The sequence below is a fragment of the Carcharhinus amblyrhynchos genome, chromosome 28 (assembly GCF_965287045.1).
Source record: "Carcharhinus amblyrhynchos chromosome 28, sCarAmb.v2.hapA, whole genome shotgun sequence".
NCBI lineage: Eukaryota > Metazoa > Chordata > Chondrichthyes > Carcharhiniformes > Carcharhinidae > Carcharhinus > Carcharhinus amblyrhynchos.
Genome location: NC_137351.1, coordinates 21,477,439 through 21,499,218, shown reverse-complemented (window position 1 = coordinate 21,499,218; position 21,780 = coordinate 21,477,439). Strand labels below are relative to the sequence as shown.

The 21,780-nt window shown below is 41.2% G+C and overlaps 1 protein-coding gene across 2 annotated transcripts in view; it reads left to right on the top strand.

Annotated features, from left to right (window-relative positions):
• tex9 (testis expressed 9) overlaps positions 1–21,780 on the top strand; it is a 65,308-nt gene that overhangs the window by 20,190 nt on the left and 23,338 nt on the right. The window contains exons 6-8 of one of the 2 annotated variants that reach the window (XM_080214300.1): positions 4,864–4,940; positions 8,605–8,780; positions 21,284–21,366. In XM_080214300.1, coding sequence (XP_080070426.1) covers positions 4,864–4,940; positions 8,605–8,780; positions 21,284–21,366 — 336 coding nt within the window. Of the gene's footprint in view, positions 1–4,863; positions 4,941–5,185; positions 7,524–8,604; positions 8,781–21,283; positions 21,367–21,780 lie in introns of those variants that run through there. The other variant, XM_080214301.1, reaches the window with a different exon arrangement.

Here is a 21,780-nt window from a genome sequence, read left to right as displayed (position 1 = left end):
ATAAAGGTAGCTTCTCTCTGGTATGGCATTCTGCAAGAGGAGTACAGTAGGTGATGTAAAGAAATACATAAAAGTTACACTAAATATGTGTTATAGAAAAATCTGGGCCAGGATTTTATGTCCCCTCCCGCCTGGCAAGATATTACAATCCTCCAAAGTTAGTGGCAATTTAAATGGCCTGCCATGTCCAGTGGAGTGGAAGACACACACTGTGGCAGGCTGCAAAATCCTGGCAATGCAGCTATGTATAAGATCTAAGTATTTCATATTACATAAAATATAGTTTGGGTATAAATATATCTAATACCTTAAAATATATATGTTGTAAATATATATCTAATTTAAATTTATTCAATTGCAATTATATATCACCAACTACAATGCAATTAAATGTGGAATTGTAAGGATTTAATTAACGTTTTTGTACCTGGCTTTCAACCATAGAATGAGTTTTTAAATTAAATTTCTCCAGTAGCAAGGCAGACAGATTGTTTTAACTCTGAAATAAAAATAGAAAATACAGGAAATATTCAGTTGGTCAATCAGCATCTGAGGTGAGAGAAACCGAGCTAACCTTTTAGGTCAATGAATTTTGTTCAGAGCTGGGAAAAGTTAGAGATATAAAAGATTTTGAGCAAAGAGTGTGTGGGACAAAGACAACAGGAAGGTCTGTAATGGGTTGGAAGGCAGTTGAAATTTAATGACAGAAGTGTTAGTCTGACAGAACCAAAGAGAATGGTGTTGGGGCAGGAAAAGACATGAAGAAACAAAAATGTGTCTAAAGCAGGTGTGCCCCTGTATGAAAACAATGTTAACAGAATACCGAAACATGCAAAGAAAGGAAATAAATGGTGGTGCAGAATTTGCAGTCTGTAATTATTGAACTCAGATAGTTGAGTCCAGAAGGCTGTAAAAGTGCCTAATCAAAAAGTGAGGTGCTGATCCTCAGCTTTACTTTGAGCGTCACTGCAGCAGGCCAAGGGTAGAGATGTCAGCTTGAGAGCAAGGTGGAGGATTAAGATGACAGGCCCCCAGAAGCTCAGTGTCATGCTTGCAGATTGAATGAAGTGTTCTGCAAAGCAATCTGCATTCAGTTCTCCCCATGTAGAGGAGACCGTATAGTGAGCATCAAGTTGAGGAGACTAAATTGAAAGAAGCACAAGTAAATCATCGCTTCATCTGGAAGGAGTGTTCGGGGCCTTGGATGGTGAGATGGTGAGCAGAGAAGGTATTATGCCTCTTGTATTTACATGGAAAGGTGCTGTGAGAAGGGGGACATGTTTCGGGTGATTGATGTTCAAGTTTTTGTCTTCTCACTGCCTCTTTTTTACATTCACTAAAGCATAATACATAAGTAAAGCTAACCACCTGAAGAAAAATCAAATCAAGTCTTTTTTTCCAGTCTTTTAAAAGGCCACACTGGTTCTGATCTAACCAGTACAAACTGTTAAAATTTCAGCAAATATGAGCACAGAGTACCTGATTACAAAGGAGACCTCCTACTCCTGCTGGTAAACCCAGGTTTTCCATTTAATCCCTGCCCCACCATTAAATTGTGGTGGGATCAGGGATTACGAGTGTCAATTGGCGCTTTTAATTGACATCCTAACACCAAAGGCTAGGAATCCCATGTCAGCCCCTTATGCCCTCTGACTTAATTGAACAATGTTTTGCCACCAGTGGGAAACTCTCCTGCGATTAAGTGGGTCCAGCCATTATGCTTCCCACTGCGTAGGACTGCATTTAATTCAGTTTACGATTTCCCTGCACAGACTTGCACCTTTCTCAAAATTGCCACCTACTTTGTTTCCAAATTTGGGAAAGTTAAGACTGAGTTAAATTCCTGATATTTTTTGGATTTCCACACCGATGTGACAGTGTTATCCTGGCCTTTTCTCAAGGATTTCTTGATTTGTTTTTTAAATATCAAGTTGATTTCCAAGTCGAATGAACAGACATACTTTCTAATCTTGCTGTGTGTGCATAGCCTGCTTTCAAGGTAACAAGAACATTTTTGCATCTTTTTGCCAAGAATTACTGTCATTTTATAAGCTAACATGGCATTTTATTTTTTACTGAAAAACATGTTTTTGTGCTTTGCCCAATTTGATTGAAACCTTTAAGATCCTGAGGGGTCTTGACAGCGTAGATGTGGAAACGATATTTCCTTTTGTGGGAGAATCGAGAATGAGGGAGTCACTTCTTAAAAATAAAGCATAGCATTTAAGAGTGATTTGGAGAAACTTTTTCTCAGAGGATTGTGAGTCTTTGGAATTCTTTTCCTCAAAAGTTGGTGGAAGCAGAGTCCTTGAAAGGCAGGGTCAGATGGATCCTTGATCAGGAAGGGGTGAAAGGTTGTTGGGATGGGCTGGAATGTGGGACTAAGGTTACGATCAAATCAGCCACAATCTCATTGAATGGCAGAGCAGACTTGAGTGGCGACGTGCTTGACTTCTCCAAATTTGTATGTTGTAAGTTAAAATAAGTTATCCTTCAGTCTTGCATGTAATCAGACCACTGGGGAAATAACAGAAGCATGAGTTACATAATTCCCCCCAAGTTACGAGTTGATAGCTGCAGCAACCCTTCCAGATGGTCAGAATAGGACTCGCCCCTTTTCATAGAATCATAGAATCTATAATGCAGAAGGAAACTGTTTGCTCATCGAGCCTGCACCAACAGCAACTCCACCCGGGTCCCAACCCTGTAACCCAACATATTTACCCTCCTAATCCTCCTGACATTAAGGGGCAATTTATCATGGCCAATCAACCTAATCCACACATTTTTGGACTGAGGGAGGAAACCAGAGCACCTGGAGGAAACCCACACAGACACGGGGAGTATATGCAAACTCCACACACAGTCGCCCGAGGCCAGAATTGAGCCCAGGTCCTTGGTGCTGTGAGGCAGCAGCGCTAACCACTGTGCTGCCACTTTATAGGGTTATGGATTTTTTTTCAAAAATGCAGTTTGTTCAGAAGTCCTCTCCATGCTGAATTTTCAATTTGAGCCATCAAGGCAAATATTTAACACAACATGGGATTGTTGGGAAATACTGATTCTAACTACTTCTGCGCACTGCCTATCAGCCAGTTTCAGAGTTTTTTGCCACGGGGAAGACCGTGTAGCATGCATGTTTTTGCTAAGATCAAGGTTGCGTTTTGGAGGGAGAGAGGGGAGAATGATTTAAAATTTTTTTTTATACAAAATCAGTAAAATCTTGTCTTGCCATGTTTGTAACTCTATCAAAATACCTTTGCTTTTTGAAACATTTATTCTCACTGGATAAAATATACTTTGGAAAACATTTGCTTCTGACAGCTGAGTATGTGAGACTTATCAAAAGATGCCAGTGACACTCAACAGCCATCAAGAAGCTTGAACTCACCCACGGCAAAACAAAACCATTCACTTGATCAGTATCCCACAACCTTAAATGTTCATTCACTCGAGCATCAGTGCAGTGTGGCTGCAGTGTGTGCCACCTGCAGGATGCACTGCAGCACATTGCCAAAGCTTCTTCAACAGCATCTCCCAAACCCCCAGTCACATAGGAACATTGCCACTTCCAAGATTCCCTTCAAATTACACACCATCCTGTCTTGGAACTATATCACTGTTCCTTTACTGTTGCTGGGTGAAAACTCTTGAACTTTCTAACAACTGTGGGCGGACCTTCACCACCAGACTGCAGTGGTTCAAGCAGGCTGCTCACCATCCCTTTCTCAAGGACAGTTGAGGATAGGCAATAAATGCTGCTTTTCTAACGATGTCACGTTCCTTTATTTTAAATTGTCCATTTTAAATGGGTTCAATCTATTGCTGCAATCACTTTTTTGGCTACCTTTCAGTACTTTCATCCTAACCAAAAAACCCAATTCAAATTGAATCCAATTTATAATTCCCACATGAGGAACAAACAAGATTCTACCTGACAAGATGAGACATTACACCCCACCTTGGGCTTGATCAGACAAGATCCAAGCTGACAGCATGAGCCATTGCACCCAATCCTGGGCTTGATCTAATGCTTCATCTGAGCCAAAGTGCTGAGATGGCTATCTTGATCCTTTACTTTACCCTAGCGTGGGTAAACCATAATTACAGGCGTCAGCACACCCCAAGTGCAATGGGCTAGACTCATCATGGTTTCACCACACAGTCACTTTTATTGTGAATTGAAGCATGCACCTCACTGGGGAGTTTGTGTCCTCAGAAAAGGAAGGTCCTAATGATCAGTTTAAAAGTGTGGCTCCATTGCATTAAACAAATATATGATATGCTATATAATATCATGCAATGAATGTTTCTAGAATGCCTTGATTAAATTACATATTTGAATTTAAATGATTAAACAAAGTTATGGATAATCAAAACTCACCTGATGAAGGGGCAGCACTCCGTAAGCTCGTGCTACCAAATAAACCTGTTGGACTTTAATCTGGTGTTGAGACCTCTTACTATAGGTAATCAAAGAGAGTAATTGTCAATAAATAGTCAACTAAGTCTCGTGAGTGTTAAGTTCATACTTCCTATTTTGCGCTGTTTCTATCTAGTGAGACTTCCCTTTGAGACTTTTTGAATGTATTTTAATTTTCACTAACTGCCACCATACAGTCATGGAATTCCTTCCTTACACCAATGTGGTATATCTACAACACATGGACTGCAGTGGTTCAATAATTTGATTCACCATCAGTAAATAGAGATAGGCAACAAATGCTGAGAGACATTCGCATCCCATGTACAAACAACTTAATCAAAAAAATGAAAAAACTTAGCTTGTACAAGGTGAGATCTACGTTGAAGTAACAACCATTTGGTAAGGCTAATTGTAGTTTCTTTCTTTGTGTACTTCAGAACAAAGATAAGGTTGCATTGAAAAACACACAGCGAAGCAGGCCAAGTTCAGCAAATAAGGGAAAGAAATTGACAAGGTAAAAGTTTCACTATCTCTGTACCACAAATCTGATTTGTTATTGAGTAAAACCCTACAAACAAAATATAATTTGTGTATTGCTTATTAATGCTAATGTGTTGAGCACATTTTGTTATGCAATAATGCTTTAATTTTTTTAAAATTTCACCTATGGGTTGCTTTGTGGCACCTGCTTTGAACAGAAGTGCAAGATGGAAAGGGGAAAAAGTGGCTGAAAGTTGTGGCGGTTAAAGGTTATGACCCAAAGGCAATTTTTCATTTCTTCTAAAAAAAATGTTAATTAGAATTATATAACACATTATAGTAATGTAAGTTATATAACACATGTATAGTTTTTTTAATACAAGGATTGACATCATAGGAGCCATAAAATAAGTGGTAGTGATGTCTTGTCTTGGGATATTTTGTTGACCGTTTCTCATTTTTTTTGAATTATCTTGATACAATACTGCTTGTTATGTTGATATGGATCATCATGTCAATAACATTATCTCGCAATGGTTAACCTTGACCAGAATGCATGGATATGATTTCCTAATTGTGTTTTCCCCATGGCGACCCTTTGCTTTTGTGCTATTTATTGCTCAGCTTGTTATACTTCCCTTCTTTAGGCCCAACCGTGAACAGACTTGTGCCGAAACCGTTTTAATCAATTATACGGATAACCATTCACTAAGGAATATGCAAAAGCAGCATAGACTCGTTTTCTATCTGACTTTACTCTTTTTCCCTGCTGACTACCTGACTGAGACCAGGAACTCGCCAAGATTGAAATTGTTAGTATAAATCTGCATCCCGCCACTCTGTGGTAGAGTATGCTGGTAAATTAATGCACTGGGCTTCGGGCTTAATACTTTATATGAAATGTTTTGCTTTGAAGGAAATGCAATAGGTTAAGTTAGAAATATATTGTCAGGGTAAAGGCCAAAATAAGTGTGATGTTTATTCACTTATATGCCTCCTATGCATTCCAATTATACAGTAATTTTGGATTTGTTCTTAAATTATAACTGCTTTGAGTTAAAATTCAGCATTTTTTTAGATTAACGTTTCAGTGAATAAGGAGGCAGGCGATAAAATGTAAAACTTTTTTGTGAGGAATTTTGTGCCAATTCTAATCACGAGATAAAAGTTTAAAAATTTTTTGTATAACTATTTGGATACAAGTAGTACACTCATTTAAACACTTTAACTTAGGAAATAATTACACAATAGCTTTTTTTAAAAAAAGTTGCGTTAGGAGTACAGTGACATATTGGATCACTTAGCAAACTGCCACAGTACTGGGGCACGGGCTTGATCACCAATTCCTGTGAATTCCCGGTCTCATCTGGTTGCTGGGGGAGATGCTAAGCAATGTTCAATCAGGGAGGAATGAAATTATATATGTGACTTTCATCAAGACACTCTCTTATACAGCTCTGGTCAGGTGAGCACGGCTATGTGGTAAGTAAAATAATTTGGGGAAATGCTAAGAATCACGAGTCCAAGGCAAGATTTTGCCCAACGGTTAAAGATTAACTTAGCATCGCTTACTTTTTAGATGGCAACTGGAAAAGCCTTAGGGCATGCTGCCTATATGCAGTACGGTGTTTTAAATGTATGCCCCTGGCTTTCCTTGTTTCACTTTAATGCAACTGATAATTTGGAAAGGTTTGCTCACACTCCTATTCCTATATTGGTGGATAGACCTTAAATCCATCAGTGAGAAAACAGCAAAGACAGCCAGTTCAATCCTGCTAAATGCAAGCACATGATGCTTGTGGCATAAAAATAATTCAATGCATATGTAGACAGCAGAGCTTGCTTTAAATTTACTTAGTGGCATTGCAGACAACCTTTTTAGACTGCAAAGTATTTAATAGGAGGAAAAACTGGACTAAAACAGGGAAAGGCACGGACAAAGGGTTGCAAGAGATTGTAAAACTAGGAATACAACCATGACTTTGCAGGCTAATAGAAAAGATTTGTGAAATACTTGTGATCCGTGGGCTACAGGTTAAATACCACTGACCTATACAAAGGCAGGACTCACAATTTAATGTATACACTGTAACAACACAGTCATTATACTAAACTCTGGATTGCTGAATGCATTTTTCACTTGTAGCAATTTGTAGCTGGCCTCTATGTCAAATATTATTTGTTCCACTGCCCTTAACAGGCATCTTGTAAAGTCAGCCGTTCTTGCAAAAGGTTGTATCCAACTTGAGATGCCTGAATGGCACTTGGCATTTAGGTTAATCTGTCAAAACACATCCATATGTCTGTGAAGCCAGATGTTTTACTGAAATTATGAATTTTTGAAATGTGAAAATATTTCTGATTTTCATTTGTTTTTACTCCACAAATTGTAACTGGATATTACAATTTGCTGCTGAAACACCACTACGTACGATTATGGGTGAGTTCTTCTGGCCGGTCACGTCAGCAGGATCTTCCAGTCCCACTGCCAATGCACCCCCACCGTGGGTTTCTTAGCGACGGGGGGTGGATTCAGTGAGAAATCGCATTGACGGTGGGGGGACCAGAAGACCCTACCGACAGTGGGCCCCCTCTCACCATCGACAGAAATGCAGAGGTAGGGTGGGAGCAGCAGAACATCCTGCCCTATAGTCTTAGACTGAGAGGGTTTATATATGTTTTATACTTTTATTGTATATAATTATAATAGTTAAACCATTAAGACCTATGGTGCAATATCTGGTAAACATTTAACTTTATAGCTGAGTGAATATGAATTCATTGCTTTTGTCACTGATTTTTCCTTAACCGTTTACATTTTGTCCTAGTAGGAATTTTAATATGGGAGTGTGGGTTAGGATTAAGTAGAGAAAACTCCAGAGTACTTCAGGAAAATGGCTGAAACCCACTGACTTCTGGGTGTTAGTGATGTAGGAAAAAGGGTGGGGAGCTGAGCAGGCTTCCAGGATATGGTGTAGCATTTCAAATGCGCTAATAAGACTGAAAGCCTCAGATTTATCCTGCTTTGCAGTTTAACTTTAATTGGTTAGCTGGATTTTGTAGCTGCAACAAGGTGAGAACAGATCTGGGGAGAAAGCAAGTGCCTTCACAGCCTTCTCTTTGGGCCAGGAGAAGCAGGGTTGTTTCTTCCAGCCCCTACCATGAGGTGATCAACCCCCTCCCTCCCTTCCTCCCTCCCTCCCAAGATCGGGGATTGGACCTGAAAGGTTGGGGATTGGATTAACCTGGCACGGTCTTCTCTGTAGTGCTCCCGGCCAGACTGGAAGTGAAGTCTATCAAGCTGATTTTCAGCTGGGAGCTTGTTGAGGCCAGAAGTTGCAAGCTGTCAAGTTCCAGACTTCCTGGTTTCCTATGTGCTACCGGTCATTCCTCAAGGCTGAGTGAGACAGACTTTTGACAAACAAGGGAGACGAGGGTTAAGAGAGAAGCAGGAAAATGAGGTCAAGGCCACAGTCAGATTAGCTATGAACTTATTGAACAAAGGAGCAAGTTTGAGGGTCCAAAGAGTTTGTTGCTGTTATTTCTAGTGTTTTTATGTTCTCCACAGCCCACCATTCCCTGCATGCCGAGATGTAAAAGTTCTGTCCAGGTTTGAATGTGTTCGTTCCAGAAGAACAAAATTTGAACTGGAGGTAGAAAATTTGACACTAAAACATTTGATTTTGTTTAAATTTTAGTGTTAAGCATAGAAATATTGAAACACATGCAGCTGATGATGTTGCAGTTCCAGAGGACTTTTCCAATTTCTCCCTTGCAAAGACAGTTAGCAAAATTGAAGGTCAGTTGGAAGATGGCTGTCTCACTGATGTGGAAAACGAGGTCATGCCCAGCACTGGCAATGAAATGGGCACAGGTGGGTCTGAATTTCTCTGGATTAAATAATTTACTTGGTAAAAGCTGCATCATTCTATCAAGAAAAAACTTGCAGTAGAATAAACCTATCAAAAACATTCCAAGTAGTTACTGAAACTGAATGGAAGAAGTATGATAAATTCACCACGAGATTTGCATTCTAACTTTCGGGTTTCTCAGAATGTTGTAGAAATTGGGTCACATTTCAGGGATTTAAGAAACCACGGAAGCTTTTCTCCTGCATTCACTTGGGTTCAGTTAGATGATTGGGGATTTGGGCAAATTCATTTTATAATTGGACGTCACCAATGTTAATCTGAAGCGACAGATTTTGGATAGCGTTTGAAAACAAATATTGTCAATTAAATAGCTGAGGAATGTACAGCATGAATTAAGTTTCGTACAAGTTTAACAGCTGTTATGAGTCCATTTTGTTGTTCAATGTGGTAAGTTCTAAAACTTCATTTTATTCTGACCCTCATTTCCGTATCATTAGTATGAAAGCAGACAGTTTACCAAAATTGTCATTTTAAAAAAAAGGTTTGAGAACACCAGCCAGTGCCGAAGTCGCTTATGCAAGTGTGTCCAAACAAAACTCAATCCATTGTTATAATGTGCATTACTAGTGTGTTATTTCGGAAAGGTACTGTAGGGTCCAGCATCCTTGCAACTGTTTACGTATGTAACAACAAGAGGAACATGTGAAGCAATAGAAAGTCATTACAATGACCATTCTCTTACAAGCACTGGAGCAAATGCAGATAGTAGGAATTAGGCTGCTTATTCTCTGCAGGAAGTCACTGAAAATCAGTAAGAAAAGATTTTTTTCCCTAAAGCAAGCATGTTTTTATAATTGGAACATCTAAAGTGGAGAACCTTTTTGCCAAACTTCCTTTTTTTTGCCTCTTTTCCTCCTGTCACAATGGCATTGACTTATTTGCTGGAGTATGATTCCACAAGCAATGCCCACCCCTCTAATACTTTACCTGAGTATGACCACCAAAACGAAGCTTGATCCTGTCCATGCAATTTGTCCATTTTTTTTCTCAACTAAACTCAGAAATACTGAATTCTGTCGCCAGCTCCCCACTGTTGCCTTGCTGAGACCAGCCAACTCAACACGGACCAGGAATGTTTTGAGTGTCAATAGCTTAGACGCTCAGGCCTATAAATTCTGGTGCACCCAAATTTGACTGTGCCTTAACAGTGTGACCTACGGTGTGTGCATTATCGGTACTCAGGCTTCATTACCATTGAGCTTGTCGACTACAGAGTAATAGTCTGCTCTCTCTCTCTACAACAATCTGAGGTCCCTATCTGCTTCAAGAAGATGATCATCCTGGCCAATGAGAAGCAAGGCAATATGCATTAATGACTACTGTCCAGTGGCTCTGACATCCATCATTATGAAGTACTTTGGAAGGTTAGTCATGGCACAAATCAATTCCAGCCTCCCAAGTTGTCTGGATCCACTATGGTTTGCCTACTGTCACAACAGGTCCACAGCAGGTGCCATTTCCCTGGCCCTGCACTCAACCCTGGAACATCTAGCTAACAAAGACACCCATGTCAGACTCCTATTTATCGACTACAGTTCAATCTTCAACACCATTATTCCTACGAAACTTATCTCCAAACTCTGTGGCCTGGAGCTTGGCTTCTCCGTCTGTGACAGGATCCTAAACTTCCTAATCTACAGACCACAATCAAAAGGGTAGGCAACAACACCAGTGCCCCACAGGGCTGTGTTCTCAGCCCTTTAGTATACACCTTATAAACCTATGACTGTGTGGCCAAATTCCTCTCCAACCCGATTTTCAAGTTTGCTGATGACACCACCATAGTGGGTCGGATCTCAAACAATGACGAGATAGAATACAGGAAAGAGATAGAGAATCTGGTAAGCTGGTGCAACAACAATGATCTCCCTCAATGTCAACATAACAAAGGAGATAGCCATCAACTTCAGAAAGTGCAGTGGAGGATGTGCCCCTGTCTACATCAATGGGGATGAAGTAGAAATGGTCGAGAGCCTCAAGCTTTTAGGTGTTCAGATCACCAGCAGCCTGTTGTGGTCCCCCCATGTCGACACTATAGTTAGGAAAACCCACCAACACCTACACTTAGAAGACAAAGGAAATGTGGCATATCCACCACAACTCTCATCGACTTGTACAGATGCACCATAGAAAGCATTCTTTCTAGTTGTGTCACAACTTGATATGGCTCCTGCTCTGTCCAAAACTACAAAAGGTCATGAACAAAGCCCAGTCCGTCACACAAACCAGTCTCCCATTCATTGACATTGTGTACACTTCCTGCTACTTTGGAAAAGCAGCCAGCATAATCAAGGACCCCACTCACCCCAAACATACTCTCTTCCACCTTCTTCCAGTGGGAAAAAGATACAAAAGTCGGAGGACAAGTACCAACTGATTCAAGAACATCATCTTCCCTGCTGCCATCAGAATTTTAAATGGACCTACCATATATTAAGTTGATCTTTCGCTACACCCTAGCTATGACTGTAACTACATTCTGCACCATCTCCTCTGTAAATGGTATGCTTTGTCTGTATAGCACGCAAGAAACAATGAATAATAGAGCAAATCAAATCTAACAAAGTGCAAGTGATGAAGGGGACGATGGAGTTATGAAGCCCGATGTGACCAAATTGCTAGGCCTTCACCAGGTGAGATATCGGAAATAGCTGGTTCATAATTAAAATTGAAGCTACCATCCATTATCATTAAATTTCTTATTACTTCAGTTATCTAGTTAACAAAAGGTTGAACTCTCATGGTTAACATTATAAAGAAATGTAAACTCAAACCAATTTTTTTTTTCATTCATGGGACATGGGCATCACTGGCTGGCCAGCATTTATCACCCATACTTAGTTGCCTGAGGGCAGTTGAGAATCAACCACATTGCTCTGGATTCACATGTAGGCCAGACCAGGTAAGGTGGGCAGATTTCCTTCCCTGAAGGACATTAGTGAACCAGATGGGTTTTTCTAACAATGGACAATAGTGTTATGGTCATCAGTAGATTCTTAATTCCTGATTTTTTTTTTTATTGAATTCAGTTACCGCCATCTGACAGGGTGGGACCTGGGTTCGCGTCCCCAGAACATTAGCTTAATTTCTGGATTAATAATCTAGCGATAATACCGCTATGTCATTGCCTAAAACGGCACATTGGTAGTGATAGATGTACTCAGGCGGCTCAAATTATTTTAAACTATTCTTCAAAGTCACACAAAACTTGATTGTGAGAATATTATGAAAATTATTTCTTTATGTATCTCTTTTGATTGTGATAAAGGTTATAATAAATCTGTAAATGGTGGAAAAAGAGACTGGTACAAAGCAGGAATCTTTGTTCCAGATCAGTGTTGTGGAAAAATAACCTATAGCTGAAAGTGCAGAGGTAGAAAGGTTTTGCATTCCACCACATGCTCACTTGTTAATTTGCTTTCTGATTTATCTTAACAATTCGTGTGGGCGATGGCTAGTCCTGCAAGATTAGAAGGAGATCAAAACCTTGGCTGGCTTGCAGGAGGTGCAATGTGCGCAGTTATGGAACTAAATAGCTTTGGCTAAGGCTAGTGGATTATTAGTGTCATCTTCTATCTGTAACATCAGGTCCAGATTTACTGCTCTTTGTTTGATGTTTTTCCAGCTGGTATATCCTTGCAGGCTGCACACAATACTTGAACAAAAGCTGCAATCTGTGCATAATCTGGGGTTCATGTTACATCAAAACATTGGTTTGTATAGAAAGATCAATTCTGGTTCCAAACATATGCATGTGAAAACCAGACTTTTGCTACCATTCCAAATGTTAGTGAGGGGGCAGTTTGACCATTTGAGGGTAATGAAATTCAGATTCAAAATTGTGAGTACTCTGTTTGAATGGGGATGGATTCACATGTTGTCTCTGACAGTGATACAGAATTAACATATCTGAACAACCAACTTGCACTTGTGAATTAACTGAAATCTATCTGCTGACGGTTCTAAAATTAAAATGATGCATGACAAATTTCTACAGTGCAACTTTCAAATAAACAAAAGAGATAAGTACATTTTTTATTCATTCAATGAATGCAGGCTTCACTGGCTAGGCCAATGTTTATTGCCCACCCCAATTGCCATTGGGAAGAAGGTGGTGAGCTGTCGTCTGGAATTGCTGCAGTCCGCAGAGCTGTTAGGGAAAATTTTGACCTAGCAACAATGAAGGAATGTTGATTGAATTCCAGGTTGGGATGGTGAATGGTTTAGAGGAGAACTTCCAGGTAGTGGTGTTCCCATTTCCTGCTGCTCTTGTCCTTCTAAATGGTACTGGTAGTGGGTTTGGAAGGTGCTGTCTAAGGAGCCTTGGTGAGTTCCTGCAGTGCACCTTGTAGATGGTACACACCACTGCTACTGTGCGTCGATGGTGGAGGGAGTGAATATTTGTGAAAGAAGTGCCAATAAAGTGAGCTGCTTTGTATTGGATGGTGTCGAACTTCTTGAATACTGTTATTGCTGCACTCGCCAGGCAAGGAGAGAGTATTCCATCACACTCTTGACCTGTGCCTTGTAGATTGTAGACAGGCTTTGGGTACTCAGGATTCCAAGCTTCTGACCAAACTGAGCTTTAGAGAACAGATTATTGCTAAGCAAATCCTGCTTGATTGGACTGTTAATGACCTCTCCATAACTTTTACTGATGATCAAGAATAGACTGAAGGAGCAGTAGTTGGCCAGGTTGAATTCGTCCTGGTTCTTATCTACAGGACATTCCTGGGCAATTTTCCACATTGCTGAGTAGATGCCAGTGTTGTAGCTTTACTGGAACAGCTTGTCTAGAGGTGCGGCAAGTTCTGGAGCATGTCTTCAGTACTATTGCCAGTATATTCTTAGGATTCAAAGCTTTTGCAGTTTCCAGATATCACATGGAATGAATTGAATTGGCTGAAGATAGCATTTTTTTTCACTGGGGACCTCAGGAGGAGGCTGAGATGGATCATTCACTCAGCACTTCTGGTTAAGGACAATTGCAAATGTTTCAGCATTATCTTTTGCACTGATGTGCTGGGCATTTCCATTATTTGAGGATGGGATATTTGTGGACCCTCCTCCTCCAGTGAGTTGTTTAATTGTCCACCACCTTCACAGTTGGATGTGGCAGCACTGTTGAGCTGAGATCTGATCCATTGGTTATGAAAGCTGCGTCCCTTATTGCTTACGCTGTTTGGTACGCAGCCCTCACCAGGTTGACACTTCATTTTTAGGCCTGCTGTTGTTCCTGGCATGCCCTCCGCACTCTTCATTGAACCATGGTTGATCCCTTGGTTTGGTGGAATGGTGGAGATGCTATGCCATGAGGTTACATATGGTGGTTGAGAACAATTCTGTTGCTGCACTTGGCCCACAGCGCCTTTTGGGTGCCTAGTCCTGAGTTCAAGATCAATTTGAAATCAACCCCATTTTAGCATGTTGGTAGTGACACACAACAGGATCGAAGGTATCCTCAATATGAGGATAGGTCTTCATTTACATAAAGGCAAGGTAGTCATTCTTATTGACACTGACATGGAGAGATGCATCTGTAGCAGGCAGGTCGGTGAAGCTGGGGTCAAGTAAGTTTTTCCCCTCTTGTTGCTTTCTTCACCACCTGCCACAGACAAAGTCTAGCAGTATGTCTTTTAGGACTTGACCAGTTTGGTCAGTAGTGGTGCTATTGAGCCATTCTTGGTCATGAACGTTGAAGTCCCCTACCCACAGTACATTCTGCAGCCTTGCCACCCTCAGTCCAACTCCCTCCTGACTGCATCACCACTTCTGCTGGGTTTGCCCTGGGATATTGTCTGTAAGATATGATTTCATGAGTACGACTTCAGTGTCATTGCCAAGGGCTAGTAAGGATGTGGCAGAGGGTGAGGAGGTAGAGTGGTACTGGAGGAATGTTTAAGTGTGTGTGGAAGAGGAAGATCTTCAGGAAGGTGGGGGTAAAGCTGGGAGGATGGGGGGATGAAGGTATCTATTGGGGGTGAAGCTGGGTGGAGGAGGGAGCTTGGAAGGGGGAATGAGTAAAAGTGGAGAAAGAAGCAACAGAAAGAATGGTGCAAGTGGGGAGGTAGGTGTACTGGAGAGGAAGGAGTCAGGGAGAGATTTTGGGAGAGGAAGGAGTAGAAGGGGGAAAGTAGTAAAGTGGGAAACAAGTACTAAGTCAAGGGTGGAATATCCAGGTCAACGTGCATGGTGGCACAGTGGTTAGCACTGCTGTCTCAGTGCCAGGGACCCAGGTTCGATTCCTGACTTGCTTGACTGTGTGGACTCTGCATGTTCTTCCAATGTCTGCATAGTTTTTCTCCAGGTGCTCCTGTTTCCTCCCACAATCCAAAAGAAGTGCTGGTTAGGTGCATTAGCCACACTGAATTCTCCCTCAATGTACCCAGACAGGCGCTGGAGTGTGGCAACTAGGGGATTTTCACCACATTTTTCAGCGGTCCAAAAGCTTGTGATTCCAAATAAATCTGTTGGACTTGAACCTGGCGTTGTGAGAATTCTTGCCTCGTTCAATTAAGACTAGGTAACACCTATATCCCATGAATGAATTAAAAAATATATGTACGTTAATGCAGTTACCAAAGCTCTTTTGACAGCACCTTCCAAAACTGCGACCTAAAAGAAAGGAGCAGTAGATGCATGCATTGAGTATAAAAGTTTGCAAATGATGTTACAGTTATATAAAACGTTGGTTGGACCACATTTGGAATTCTGATCACCACACTACCAGAAGGATGTGGAGGTTTTGGAGGAAATACAGAAAAGGTTAACCAGGATGTTGACAGGTATGGAGAGTATTAGCTATAAGGAGAGATTGAATAAATTGGAATTGTTCTCCCTGGAAAGGAGGAGGCTGAGGGGTGACCTGATAGAAGTTTATAAAATTATGAGAGGCACAGATAAGGTGAATCACTGGAAGCTTTTTCCCAGGACAGAAATAACAATTACAAGAGGATACAAGTTCAGGGTAAGGGAGGAAAGGTTCAGTAAAAATGTGGGGGGGGGAGTTTTTTTATGTGGAGGGTAGTGGGGGCTGGAGTGCACTGCCAAGTGAGGTGGTTGAGGCAGACATGTTCATGACATTTAAGCCTGATCTGGATAGACAGGTGGGGAATAGAGGGATACAGGCAGTTGGTCTAGATAGGACAGCATGATCGACGCTGGGTTGATGGACTGAAGGACCTGTTCCTGTGCTCTACTGTTCTTTGTTCTTTGGCTGGGAGGAGCACTACTCACAAGTTCGCCTCCAAGTCACACACCATCCTGGAACAGCATCATCGTTCATTAAGTCACTGAGGTAAGATCCTGGAGCTCCCTTCCCAACAGAATTATGGGTGTACCTGTACCACATGGACTCAGTAGATTAAGAAGATGGATCACCAGTACTTTCTCAAATTGCAGTAGGCAGTAAGTGCTGGCATTGTCTGTGATGCTGACATCCCATAAACAAATAAAAGAAATCATGCAGGAGTGAAAGCTAGTGCCTTCAAGAGAAGAGGTAGAGTCTGGAGTTCCTGCTCTCTTGCACTAGTTTCTGTGGTATAATTTTGCTTTATTGGTGTAATCAATGCAAGTTTAAGTGTAAATTACACTTAGTACATCTTGGATTCTCCAATCTTTTGCACGGGTTTGAAAAAATAGACTAGAAGAATGGTAATCAACATTGAGAATTTCTGCCAATTGCTCTGGTTCCCAGACCTTCAACGAGACTGCAGCAATTAAGCTGGAATAAACTTGGGTGCAAGGACACCATGAGGCACATTTTGAAAGTTTTCTTTAAAAAAAACACTATTGTATCCCTACTTATCTGGAGTTGAGGAGAAAATCAGGACAGGGAATATTGCTTTTCAAAAGGGCCAAAATCAGCCTAAAGAAGAAACTCTGACCATACAATTTTTGTTGGTTCATTGATGCACCACAGGCTGCAGTTACCTAGCAAACTATGCTGGAAGACTCTTATCAGAGAAGAATACCCTTGAGTATGTCTCTTGTAGCCTTCCCTGTTTTCTTGAATATTTTAATTTGACTATGGAATTTTGAGTACTTCTTTGTTCAGAGGAACTCTGCTGATACCTGAGTTGAGTCCCTTTTTTTGATCAAATTGTGCTTATAGGCCTGCATTTGTTGCTGCAACATTTGTTACATCCTTTGCCGCATATAAAATCCCATCACCTCTGGAATGCCTTGGTTACTTTGAAATTTCAATGTTGGCAAGAGTTCTGAAGTATCCGCAGTCTTGTTCTGTAAATCGGGTGGTTCTGCTTGGGGGGAATTGAGATAGTCCTTTCTTTGATTTAAATAAGATGTAGATTTCAGGCAGTTTTCACATCCTGCTTCTGGGGCAGCTATTAGTAACGGCTTGTAGTTGCACCACCTGTTAGACTTTGGACCCCAAGCACTCACCCTTATCCCTCTTCTGTCAAGGCTGAAATGAAATACTTGCTATATGGCAAATCAGAGACTTCCAGCCCATTGAAGGCGAATGCTGGGGCAAACTAGCAAGGAAAATTGCGGAACAGGCTGCCAGGGTCCCTTTAAATAGACAGAGTTCCCTCATTACTTAGTTGGTGTATTATCCCACCCCAACCCCTCCCTTTTTGGCTGGGGAACTGGAGACAGCCCATTTGCTCTGAGAAAGCAAGCACAAACCGTCCCGACTCAGCAATAATCCCACTGTTGTGGCAGGGACTAAATTGATGTTCTTACTTAATGTGATCTTTCTGGGCTTTGTCCTGTTTGGTTTCCCTTCTTTCTGTGCATTTCTGATCATGTCCCAGTTGAACGTCCGGTAACATGATCTCTGGACATTATATTTTTAATAAATTATTTCTGAGGTAGTATGTAATAAAACCACATTTAATGTACATACCAGGGATCAGACACTCTTATTTATATTCCAGCATTTCGCTGTCAATGTAGGGATAGTCAATGTAAGTGTAATTGAATATAGGTCTCCCTGGTTGTTCTCGTAATGTATTACAAAGTATTTACAGCACAGAAAAAGGCCATCCAACCCAAAAGGTCCACTGTGGTGTTTGCTTCACATACCCCTCTTCATTTAATACCATCAACATATCCTTCTATTCCCTCCCCACCTTGTGCTGACCTAACTTCCATTGAATGCATCTACATATTTACCTCAACTACCTGTGGTAATGTTGAGGATTAACCAGACAAGGCACGGTGAGTATACAATCTCCTAAGCTTTATTACATGCGCGTAAGGAGAACAAACACAGTGAATCTCACTATGGTGTTCTAACAGAGTTCCACAGAACAGTGTCAGTTATAGCACGTTTTAGCTAATGAGAACATGCCAGTTAAAGCACCAATAGCCTTGCAGTTTGGTGTGTACTTTCAACCAATAGAATTCAGTGTCATTTCAATCCTTCATTTGCATTATTATCACCTATACATGCAGTTGTGCAGAATCCTTGACATTTTTAGCAATGTTCAATAAGCATGCTTATTTCCTTTAACCACAGTCAGCACTTACAACATTATGTTTTGTCAAGGATTCACTCATGCTGCAGAACAGACAGACTCTCTACCTGCTAACGGCAGGTTCCAACTCCCACAGTAACTAATTGCATGTTCTAACCACTTGCTGGATTACTGAATTTCCTTTTGGATTTTTGATTATTATATTTATGGCTTCCAGTCTCACCCAGAAGTGGAAAAGTCTTTTTTACATCTAGTCTGTCAAACCCTTTTGATCTTGAAATTCTTAATTGGTTGCTCCTCAGTCTTAGGTTTTCAAGAAAATAGAACGTCAGCTGTTCAATTGTTCATGACCTTTCAATTTGAACATCGTTTTCACCTCTAGTGTGAATGTGTTTGTTTCTCAAAGTAGTTTGAAATATTTTTGCGTGTACGATGGACGGCTGATGGTGAGAGAATGACACGATTGCTGTATTAAGGGTGTAAAAGGGGAAGTCTATATATGGTTATATTTTATTTTTCTAGTTGCAAAGCTCATATCCATTTGCTGTTCTAACATTGTGGACTTCATAGTTTTTAAAAATTAATTTATTGGATTTGGACATGCCTAGCCAGGCCAGCATTTTTTGCCCATCCCTAGTTGCCCTTGAGAAGGTGGTGATGAGCTGTCTTCTTGAACTGCTGCAGTCCCTGAGATATAGGTACACCCATAGTGTATTAGGGAGGGATTTTGAGGATTTTGACCCAGCAACAGTGAAGAAACGGCTTTATATTTCCAAGTCAGGATGGTGAGTGACTTAGAGGGGAACTTCCAGTGGTGGTATGAGCCTTTCTGAGTTCCGAAAGTGCATCTTGTGGATAGTACATACGGCTGCCACTTTTTTTTTATTAATTCGTGGAAAATGGGCATCACTAGCTGGCCAGAATTTATTGCTCATCCCTAGTTGCCCTTGGAGGGCAATTGAGAGTCAACCACATTGCTGTGGATCTGGAGTCAGATGTAGGCCATAGCAGGGAAAGACAATAGATTTCCTTCCATAAAGGCCATTAGTGAACCAGTTGGGTTTTTCTGACAATCGATAATGATTTCATAGTGATCAGTAGATTCTTAAATACAGATATTCTTTATTAAGCCTCACAAGAGGTTATTGCAGAAGGTAAGGGGGCATGGAGTTGGGGGTAGGGTGTTAGCGTGGATAGAGGATTGGTTGTCAAATAGGAGGCAGAGAGTGGAGGTTAATGGGTGCTATTTGGATTGGCAGTTGGTGACTAGTGGAGTGCCCCAGGGGTCGGTGCTGGGGCCTCAGCTATTTACCATTTATATAGATGATCTGGAGGAGGGAACCGAGTGTATGGTGTCGAAATTTGCTGATGACACCATGATTGGTGGAACGGCAAATTGCGCGGAGGGTGTGGAGAGTCTGCAGAAAGATCTAGATAGGCTGGGCGAATGGGCCAGGAAATGGCAAATGGAATTTAATGTTGGCAAATGCGAGGTGGTCCACTTTGGTAGGAATAATGGTAGGAAGGACTATTACTTATGTGGCGAAAAACTGCAGCAGGCGACGGTGCAGAGGGACCTCGGGGTCCTTATGCATGAGTCACAAAAACCCAGCCTGCAGGTGCAGCAGGTGGTCAGGAAGGCTAATGGGATGCTGGCCTTCATAGCGAGGGGGATTGAATATAAAAGTAGGGAGGTCTTGCTGCGGCTGTATAGGGCATTGGTGAGGCCGCAGCTGGAGTACTGTGCGCAGTTTTGGTCACCGTACTTACGCAAGGATATTTTGGCTTTGGAGTGAGTGCAGAGGAGGTTTACTAGGCTGATACCGGTGTTGAGGGGGTTGAGCTATGAGGAGAGGCTGAATAAACTAGGCTTGTACTCGTTAGAGTTTAGAAGAATGAGGGGAGATCTCATTGAGACGTATAAGATGATGAATGGGATGGATAGGATAGAGGTGGAGAGACTCTTCCCGCTCAGAAAGGATAGTAGGACTAGGGGGCACAGCCTCAAGATAAAGGGGGGACGGTTTAGAACGGAGTTGAGGAGGAACTTCTTCACTCAAAGGGTGGTGAATCTTTGGAATTCTCTGCCCGTTGAAGTGGTGGAGGCTACCTCGCTAAATATTTTTAAGAAGCGGGTTGATGGGTTTTTGGTAAGCGAGAGGATTAAGGGTTATGGGGAGAGGGCGGGAATGTGGAACTGAGCCACGACAGATCAGCCATGATCTTATTGAATGGCGGGGCAGGCTCGAGGGGCTGGATGGCCTACTCCTGCTCCTATTTCTTATGTTCTTATGTTATGTAAGTTCCATTTCCAACATTTACCATGGCGGGATTCGAACTCTGGTTCCCAAAACATTAGCTGGAGTTTCTGGATTAATAATCTAGCGATAATACCATTAGGCCATTGCCTCTCCAAGAGGCTACATTTAAAAACTACATTTAAAAAATTTAGGAGAACTATTGGCAATTTTGTGCAGTGTTTGTGGAAGATGTATGAATGAAGCAGGCTGCTTTGCCCTGGATGGGGTTGAGCTTCTTGTGTGCTTTTATGTTGCACTCATCCAGGTAGTTGGAGAGTATTCCATTACACTCCTGACTTGTATCTTGTAAGTGTTGGACAGGCTTTAGGGAGTCAGGAGATGAGTTACTCACCGCAGGATTCCTTGCCACTGACTTGGTCTTGTAGCTACAGTATTTATATAGCTAGTCCAGTCAGTTTCTGGTCAATGGTAACCCTTACTGGATGTTGATAGTGGGGGTTCACGAATGGTAATGCTATTGAATGTCAAGGTGCGATGGTTAGATTCTCTCTTGTTTGAGATGGTCATTGCCTGGTGCTTGTGTGAAGTGGTGATTATCTGATTTTTCTTTTGAAAGATAACCATTTCATGGTATATGTACCGTATAGGAAGCCCTTTTCTGAAAGTTCTTTTTAAAATTCTGTTGAATTTCATTAATTACAGGAAGAATTATGAAAATGTATTACTTATTTCAATTCACAGAGGCCCAGATACGATTTCTGAAAGCAAAACTACGAGTAATGCAGGAGGAACTGGATAGATTAGTTCATGAATACAACAAAAAGGTGAGGCTTTAAACATGTAATTACATGATATCAGAAGTAGTTACCAGCAGAGTTTTGGATGTTACGTAAATTTAAAATGTTTTCTAACCGTTGTGATCAAATACGAATACTGTCATTGTCGAGCATTAAGTACATGATGAATAGGTAATTATTAAGTCATTGTGAGCTGTTACTTAAGAATAAACAACTTAGGAGAAGGGACGAAATAGGAAATTTGCCCCACAATTCAGGAAATAGAGGGCAAAAGAGTCACAAGAACCACACAAAAAAATTTAGGAGAACTATTGGTAATTTTGTGTAGTGAAGCTCTGGCTTGAAGCCTTGCCAATGAGGTAAGCCGGTTGTAGAAATGACACCTTGATATCATAGCCTAGTCTGTAGCAATGCCTTTCAAAAATGATTCCTGTTATCAAA